The sequence below is a fragment of the Salmo salar genome, chromosome ssa03 (genome assembly GCF_905237065.1).
Source record: "Salmo salar chromosome ssa03, Ssal_v3.1, whole genome shotgun sequence".
NCBI lineage: Eukaryota > Metazoa > Chordata > Actinopteri > Salmoniformes > Salmonidae > Salmo > Salmo salar.
The window spans coordinates 100931023-100940483 of NC_059444.1; the positions used below are offsets into that span (position 1 = coordinate 100931023).

General features: G+C 51.0%; 1 protein-coding gene across 1 annotated transcript in view; it reads left to right on the plus strand.

Annotated features, from left to right (window-relative positions):
* Nucleotides 1-9216, plus strand: part of LOC123741860 (GRB2-related adapter protein-like) — a 62148-nt gene extending 52932 nt beyond the window's left edge. Inside the window, exons 2-3 of the mRNA XM_045716090.1 lie at nt 8199-8292; nt 8977-9216. Of these exons, the coding sequence (XP_045572046.1) occupies nt 8199-8292; nt 8977-9216 (334 nt within the window). The remainder of the gene's footprint in view (nt 1-8198; nt 8293-8976) is intronic.
* The last annotated feature ends 245 nt before the right edge of the window (nt 9217-9461 follow it).

Genomic DNA, 9461 nt, shown 5'->3' on the forward strand with positions numbered 1-9461 from the left:
TAGCCTGCTGGCCTTACTGGGTGGATAAGAACATTAGACTGCTGGCCTTACTGGGTGGATAGGAACATTAGCCTGCTGGCCTTACTGGGTGGATAGGAACATTAGCCTGTTAGCCTTACTGGGTGGATAGGAACATTAACCTGTTAGCCTTACTGGGTCTATAGGAACATTAGCCTGCTGGCCTTACTGGGTGGATAGGAACATTAGCCTGTTAGCCTTACTGGGTGGATAGGAACATTAGCCTGTTAGCCTTACTGGGTGGATAGGAACATTAGCCTGCTGGCCTTACTGGTGGATAGGAAACATTAGCCTGCTGGCCTTACTGGGTGGATAGGTAACATTTGCCTGTTGGCCTTACTGGGTGGATAGGAACAGTAGCCTGCTGGCCTTACTGGGTGGATAGAAACATTAGCCTGTTAGCCTTACTGGGTGGATAGGAAACAGCCTGCTGGCCTTACTGGGTGGATAGGAAACATTAGCCACGTTAGCCTTACTGGGTGGATAGGAACATTAGCCTGCTGGCCTTACTGGGTGGATAGGAACATTGGCCTGTTAGCCTTACTGGGTGGATAGGAACATTAGCCTGTTAGCCTTACTGGGTGGATAGGAACATTGCCCGTTAGCCTTACTGGGTGGATAGGAACATTAGCCTGTTAGCCTTACTGGGTGGATAGGAACATTAGCCTGCTGGCCTTACTGGGTGGATAGAAACTTAGCCTGTTAGCCTTACTGGGTGGATAGGAACATTAGCCTCGTTAGCTTACTGGGTCTATAGGAACATTAGCCTGCTAGCCTTACTGGGTCTATAGGAACATTAGCCTGCTGGCCTTACTGGGTGGATAGGAACATTAGCCTGTTAGCCTTACTGGGTGGATAGGAACATTAGCCTGCCAAACCTTACTGGGTGGATAGGAACATTAGCCTGTTAGCCTTACTGGGTGGATAGGAACATTAGCCTGCTGGCCTTACTGGTGGATAGGAACATTCGGCCCGCTGGTCTTACTGGGTGGATAGGAACATTAGCCTGCTGGCCTTACTGGGTGGATAGGAACATTAGCCTGCTGGCCTTACTGGGTCTATAGGAACATTAGCCTGCTGGCCTTACTGGGTGGATGGGAACATTAGCCCGCTGGCCTTACTGGGTCTATAGGAACATTTAGCCTGCTGGCCTTGACTGGGTGGATAGGAACATTAGCCTGCTGATCTTACTGGGTGGATAGGAACATTAGCCTGCTGGCCTTACTGGGTGGATAGGAACATTATCCTGCTGGCCTTTCTGGGTGGATAGGAACATTAGCCTGCTGGCCTTACTGGGTGGATAGGAAACATTAGCCTGTTAGCCTTACTGGGTGGATAGGAACATTAGCCTGTTAGCCTTACTGGGTGGATAGGAACATTAGCCTGTTAGCCTTACTGGGTGGATAGGAACATTAGCCTGCTGGCCTTACTGGGTGGATAGGAACATTAGCCTGCTGGCCTTACTGGGTCTATAGGAACATTAGCCTGCTGGCCTTACTGGGTGGATAGGAACATTAGCCTGTTAGCCTTACTGGGTCTATAGGAACATTAGCCTGCTGGCCTTACTGGGTGGATAGGAACGATTAGCCTGCTGGCCTTACTGGGTGGATAGGAACATTAGCCTGTTAGCCTTACTGGGTGGATAGGAACATTAGCCTGCTGGCCTTACTGGGTGGATAGGAACATTAGCCTGTTAGCCTTACTGGGTGGATAGGAACATTAGCCTGCTGGCCTTACTGGGTGGATAGGAACATTAGCCTGCTGGCTCTTACTGGGTGGATAGGAACATTAGCCTGTTAGCCTTACTGGGTGGATAGGAACATAGCCTGTTAGCCTTACTGGGTCTATAGGAACATTAGCCTTTTGGCCTTACTGGGTGGATACAGGAACATTAGCCTGTTAGCCTTACTGGGTGGATAGGAACATTAGCCTGTTAGCCTCACTGGGTGGATAGGAGCATTAGCCTGTTAGCCTTACTGAGTGGATAGGAACATTAGCCTGTTAGCCTTACTGGGTGGATAGGAACATTAGCCTGCTAGCCTTACTGGGTGGATAGGAACATGTAGCCTGCTGGCCTTACTGGGTGGATAGGAACATTAGCCTGCTGGCCTTACTGGGTGGATAGGAACATTAGCCTGTTAGCCTTACTGGGTCTATAGGAACATTAGCCTGCTGGCCTTACTGGGTGGATAGGAACATTAGCCTGTTAGCCTTACTGGGTGGATAGGAACATTAGCCTGTTAGCCTTACTGGGTGGATAGGACATTAGCCTGCTGGCCTTGACTGGGTCTATAGGAACATTAGCCTGTTAGCCTTACTGGGTGGATAGGAACATTAGCCTGTTAGCCTTACTGGGTGGATAGGAACATTAGCCTGCTGGCCTTACTGGGTGTGGATAGGAACATTAGCCTGCTGGCCTTACTGGGTGGATAGGAACATTAGCCTGCTGGCCTTACTGGGTGGATAGGAACATTAGCCTGCTGGCCTTACTGGGTGGATAGGAACATTAGCCTGCTGGCCTTACTGGGTGGATAGGAACATTAGCCCCGCTGGTCTTACTGGGTGGATAGGAACATTAGCCCGCTGGCCTACTGGCGTCAGATAGGAACATTAGCCTGCTGGCCTTACTGGGTCTATAGGAACATTAGCCTGCTGGCCTTACTGGGTGGATAGGGGAACGAATAGCCCGCTGGCCTTACTGGGTCTATAGGAACATTAGCCTGCTGGCCTTACGGTGGATAGGAACATTAGCCTGCTGGCCTTACTGGGTGGATAGAACATTAGCCTGTTAGCCTTACTGGGTGGATAGAAACATTAGCCTGTTAGCCTTACTGGGTGGATAGGAACATTAGCCTGCTGGCCTTACTGGGTGGATAGGAACATTACCTGCTGGCCTTACTGGGTCTATAAGAACATTAGCCTGCTGGCCCTTACTGGGTGGATAGGAACATTAGCCTGCTGGCCTTACTGGGTGGATAGGAACATTAGCCTGCTGGCCTTACTGGGTGGATAGGAACATTAGCCTGCTGGCCTTACTGGGTGGATAGGAACATTAGCCTGTTAGCCTTACTGGGTGGATAGGAACATTAGCCTGTTAGCCTTACTGGGTGGATAGGAACATTAGCCTGTTAGCCTTACTGGGTCTATAGGAACATTAGCCTGCTGGCCTTACTGGGTGGATAGGAACATTAGCCTGTTAGCCTTACTGGGTGGATAGGAACATTAGCCTGTTAGCCTTACTGGGTGGATAGGAACATTAGCCTGCTGGCCTTACTGGGTGGATAGGAACATTAGCCTGCTGGCCTTACTGGGTGGATAGGAACATTAGCCTGTTAGCCTTACTGGGTGGATAGGAACATTAGCCTGCTGGCCTTACTGGGTGGATAGGAACATTAGCCTGTTAGCCTTACTGGGTGGATAGGAACATTAGCCTGCTGGCCCTTACTGGGTGGATAGGGAACATAGCCTGTTAGCCTTACTGGGTGGATAGGAACATTAGCCTGCTGGCCTTACTGGGTGGATAGGAACATTAGCCTGTTAGCCCTTACTGGGTGGATAGGAACATTAGCCTGCTGGCCTTACTGGGTGGATAGGAACATTAGCCTGTTAGCCTTACTGGGTGGATAGGAACATTAGCCTGCTGGCCTTACTGGGTGGATAGGAACATTAGCCTGTTAGCCTTACTGGGTGGATAGGAACATTAGCCTGTTAGCCTTACTGGGTGGATAGGAACATTAGCCTGTTAGCCTTACTGGGTGGATAGGAACATTAGCCTGCTGGCCTTACTGGGTGGATAGGAACATTAGCCTGTTAGCCTTACTGGGTGGATAGGAACATTAGCCTGCTGGCCTTACTGGGTGGATAGGAACATTAGCCTGCTGGCCTTACTGGGTGGATAGGAACATTAGCCTGTTAGCCTTACTGGGTCTATAGGAACATTAGCCCGAGCTATTTAGGAGGGATATCACACCTGGCATAAATGATTGTCTAGTTGTGTTTTTCCTGCTGAGGGGTGCCTATACCTGCACCCAGAGGGGAGTAGTTCAACGTCCAGGTACAGGGTGGCTTGCTGATGGACCTGACCTTAAAAGATCTCATCCAGGCCTGTCTGTTTCACTCAAGTACCGCTTGCTGTGGTAATAATCCTTCTCAGCAAATTTCTCTGGCTGACAGTGGCATTGCCAAACCAACAAAACAATACAAAAAAGTTAAAATACTCTCAATGAAAGATTAGATAAAACACAGTCAGTACAGTCTACTTTAAAAATATCCCAGCTTTTTGAGAAAGTACAATCTCTGTTGGCTCTTGTTGTAGATCAGGTCTGTACATTTACACCACTGAAACTTATTGTCCAAGAGGACACACAGATATCTCTATTCCTCTACACTCTCTATGTCCTGACCTCTGATATAGATGTTACAGTGGTAGGTGTTGTACACTTCCTGAAGTCTATACACACATCTCTTTGGTCTTACTGGTATTGAGGACCAAGTGTGATTCCTCACACCGCTCTAAAGTCATCTAGGACCAGGCCAGTTTTTGGAGTCAAATTTATCTCCACTTTTGTGGATTGAGGTGATCAGTCCTTGGTTCCAAAATATCGGGGGAAGATGCCAGAGCTGAGGATGATGTTAAAGAGTTTAAGTATAGCCAATTGGAATTTGTGGTCTGTATATTTTATCATTTCATTGAGGATCCCATCAACACCACAGGCCTTTTTGGTGTTGGAGGGTTTGTGTTTTGTCCTGTAGTTCATTCAATGTAATTGGAGAATCCAGTGGCTTCTGGTCTTTAATAGTTGATTCTAAGATTTGTATTTGATCATTTATATGTTTTTGCTGTTTGTTCTTCGGTTGTAGATAGATTGGAGAAGTGGTTTATACATCTCCATTTTGGATAGATTATGACGTTCCTTCTTTTAGGGTATTTCTGTAATTGTTTTAGTGATTCACCATAGAAGAAGACGTGGACTCAGGGGGTTTTCTGGTTCTCTGTGTTTTTTGGGGTTGGACAGGTTTCTCCATTTCTTTCATAGGTTTTGCATTCTTCATCAAAACATTTGTCATTGTTGCTAATTTTCTTCAGTTTTTCTGTTTGACATTTTTTTAGATTTGATGGAGGGAAGCTGAGAGGTCAAATATACTGTTAACATTTTCTACTGCCAAGTTTACACCTTCACTATTACAGTGGAACGTTTTGTCCAGGAAGTTGTTCTAGAAGGGATTGAATTTGTCGTTGCCTAATTGTTGTTTGGTAGGTTTTCACACTACTTTCCTTCCATCTATAGCATTTCTTTATGTTACTCAGTTCCTTTGGCTTTGATGCCTCGCGATTGAGTATTTCTCTGTTAAAGTAGACTGTGATTTAGCTGTGATCTGATAGGGTGTCAGTGGACTGACTGTGAACGCTCTGAGAGACTCTGGGGTGATCTCAGTGATAAAGTAGACTATGTACATACCCAGCGTGCGACAGAGCTGCAGGAGTTGTCACCCATTTTTTGTTAGTTGTTTTTGTCATAGTTGTGTCTAAGGGGGCATATTTGGGGAGGGAATGATTGATTTCCCCTCCAGGATGGAGAAGCTGGCATCGTTATAGTATGGGGGGGATTCTAGTGGGGGGGATATAGGTAGGATGGAGAAGCTGTCTTCATTATAGTATGGGGGGATTCTAGTGGGGGATATAGGTAGGATGGAGAAGCTGGCATCGTTATAGTATGGGGGATTATATTGGGGGATATAGGTAGGATGGAGAAGCTGGCATCGTTATAGTATGGGGGATTCTAGTGGGGGATATAGGTAGCACACAGTAGGGAGGATATTTATAATGAGGTCCTCTTTGGGGGGGGCATGGGTCTGATCTGAGGGGGCCTAAATTGGGTGTGGGCATGGTTGGCTTAGGGGGTGTCCCACAGGTCTGGGAGGGGTGGGGAGTCTCCCTGGTCTGGGAGGGGGAGGGGAGTCTCTCCCTGGTCTGGGAGAAGAGGGGAGGGGGAGTCTCCCTGGTCTGGGAGGGAGGGGAGGGAGTCTCCCTGGTCTGGGAGGGGAGGGGAGTCTCCCTGGTCTAGGAGGGGAGGGGAGGGAGTCTCCCCTGGTCTGGGAGGGGAGGGGGAGTCTCCCTGGTCTGGGAGGGGAGGGAGTCTCCCTGGTCTAGGAGGGGAGGGGGGAGTCTCCCTGGTCTAGGAGGGGAGGGGAGGGAGTCTCCCTGGTCTGGGAGGGGAGGGAGTCTCCCTGGTCTGGGAGAAGAGGGGGAGGGAGTCTCCTGGTCTGGGAGGGGGAGTCTCCCTGGTCTGGGAGAAGAGGAGGGGAGTCTCCTGGTCTGGGAGGGGGGGAGGGGAGTCTCCCTGGTCTGGGAGAAGAGGGGAGGGGAGTCTCCCCTGGTCCGGGAGGGGGAGGAGGGGAGCTCCCTGGCTCTGGGAGGGGAGGGGAGTCTCCCTGGTCTGGGAGGGGAGGGGAGTCTCCCTGGTCTGGGAGGGGAGTCTCCCTGGTCTGGGAGGGGAGAGGGGAGTCTCCTGGTCTGGGAGGGGAGTCTCCCCTGGTCTGGGAGGGGAGTCTCCCTGGTCTGGGAGGGGAGGGGAGGGAGTCTCCCTGGTCTGGGAGGGGGGGAGTCTCCCTGGTCTGGGAGGGAGTCTCCCTGGTCTGGGAGGGGAGGGGAGGCTCCCTGGTCTGGGAGGGGAGTCTCCCTGGTCTGGGAGGGGAGTCTCCTGGTCTGGGAGGGGAGGGAGGCTCCCTGGTCTGGGAGGGGAGTCTCCCTGGTCTGGGAGGGAGTCTCCCCTGGTCTGGGAGGGGAGTCTCCCTGGTCTGGGAGGGGAGGGAGGGTGTCTCCCTGGTCTGGGAGGGGAGGGGAGTCTCCCTGGTCTGGGAGGGGAGGGGAGGGGAGTCTCCTGGTCTGGGAGGGGTTGTATATTGAAGAGGTCTGGGGGTGGCTTGTCTGTGGGGGTATAATGAAGAGGTCTGGGGGTGACTCGTCTGTGGGGTTATATAGTAGAGATCTGGGGGTGGCTTGTCTGTGGGGGTTATATAATGAAGAGGTCTGGGGGTGACTCGTCTGTGGGGGGTTATATAATGTAGAGGTCTGGGGGTGGCTCGTCTGTGGGGGTTATATAATGAAGAGGTCTGGGGGTGACTCGTCTGTGGGGGGTTGTATAATGAAGAGGTCTGGGGGTGACTCGTCTGTGGGGGGTTGTATAATGAAGAGGTCTGGGGTGGCTCGTCTGTGGGGTTATATAATGAAGAGGTCTGGGGATGGCTCGTCTGTGGGGGTTATATAATGAAGAGGTCTGGGGGTGGCTCGTCTGTGGGGGTTATATAATGAAGAGGTCTGGGGTTGCTGGCCTGTGGGGGTTATATAATGAAGAGGTCTGGGGGTGGCTCATCTGTGGGGGGGTTATATAATGAAGAGGTCTGGGGGTGGCTCGTCTGTGGGGGTTATATAATGAAGAGGTCGGGGGGTTGCTGGCCTGTGGGGGTTATATAATGAAGAGGTCTGGGGGTGGCTTGTCTGTGGGGGTTATATAATGAAGAGGTCTGGGGTTGCTGGTCTGTGGGGGGTTGTATAATGAAGAGGTCTGGGGGTGGCTGGTCTGTGGGGGTTGTATAATGAAGAGGTCTGGGGGTGGCTGGTCTGTGGGGTTATATAATGAAGAGGTCTGGGGGTGGCTGGTCTGTGGGGGTTGTATAATGAAGAGGTCTGGGGGTGGCTGGTCTGTGGGGGGTTATATAATGAAGAGGTCTGGGGGTGGCTCGTCTGTGGGGGTTGTATAATGAAGAGGTCTGGTCTGACCCGTTCGGGGCTGGGGGAGGTATCTTTCTCAAGAGAGGCTGATTCTTTGATTAGGTGGGGAGTCCAGCTGAACCTGTTTGGGGGGGTTACCCTGTACCATTACTGTTCCAGACTTATAGAGATTTATATTAGCTGAGTCTCTCGTTGTCTAGTATCCTGAGTTTCCACCCCTCGTTAACCCCCTCTCTTAACATAGGGGTAGTGTGCTAATAGTGTGCTCTCTCTCTCTCTCTCTCTCTTCCTCCTCTCTCTCTGTCTCTCTGTCTCTCTGTCTCTCTCTCTTCCTCTCTCTCTCTCTTCCTCCTCTCCTCCTCTCTCTCTCTCTCTCTCTCTCTCCTCTCTCTTCCTCCTCTCTCTGTCTCTCTGCTCTCTCTCTCTCTCTCCCCCTGTCTCCCTCTAGTTATGGGGACCATGTGCAGCACTTCAAGGTGCTCCAGGACAGGTCAGGACAGTACTTTGTTTGGGAGGAGATGTTCTTCTCTCTGAACCAGATGGTGGGAGTTCTATCATAGCAAACAGCATCGCCAAGGAGGGAATCGTTCGTCCCACGAGACCCAGAACAATGTGCCAGGGTAACAACTGAACATATCAATTACATTTCAATTAATCTCTCTGCTCTCTCTCTCTCTCTCTCTCTCTCTCTCTCTCTCTCTACCTCTCTACCTCTCTCTCTCTACCTCTCTACCTCTCCTCTCTCAACCTTCCCTCTCTCTCTCTCTGCTCTCTCTCTCTCTCTCTCTCTCTGTCTCTCTACCTCTCTCTACCTCTCTATTCTGTTATTTCTCTCTCTCTGTCTCTACCACCCCTCTCTTACTAGCCTGGTCTGAACATTACTAGCCTGGTCTGAACAATACTAGCCTGGTCTGAACATTACTAGCCTGGTCTGAACATTACTAGCCTGGTCTGAACATTACTAGCCTGGTCCGAACAGTACTAGCCTGGTCTGAACAGTACTAGCCTGGTCTGAACAGTACTAGCCTGGTATGAACAATCACTAGCCTGGTCTGAACAGTACCAGCCTGGTCTGAACAGTACCAGCCTGGTCTGAACAGTACTAGCCTGGTCTGAACATTACTAGCCTGGTCTGAACATTACTAGCCTGGTCTGAGACGTGCATAGCATCAGCAGGGTTTGTATTCATCATTGGTCTAACCCTGTCCTGCCTTACCCCCCTCCAGCTCCCCACCACGCCCACGCTCTGTTTGACTTCACCCCCACCACCCTCCCAGCTACGCTTCCTCCGCGGTGATATCATCGACCTGCTCGACTGTTCCGATTCGCTGCGCTGGAGAGGCCGTTGTCATGGACGCGTCGGATTCTTCCCCCGGAGTATGTCCAGGCCGTCTACCAATGACCCCGCCCCATCTACAACGGACCCCGCCCCATCTACAGCGAACCCCACCCCCATCTACCAATGACCCCACCCCCATCTACAATGGACCCCACCCCACCCCCATCTGCCCCCGCCCCCCCCCATCTACTACGGCCCCGCCCCTATATCACTGACCTGTCAATCAAACTACTGACTCCACACACATCTACCACTGACCTGTCAATCAAACTACCAGACTCCACCCCCATCTACCACTGACCTGTCATGATTGAACACAGACTCTGGGACCGGGACAGACCATATTAAAATGAGAGGAGAGACAGAAAGACA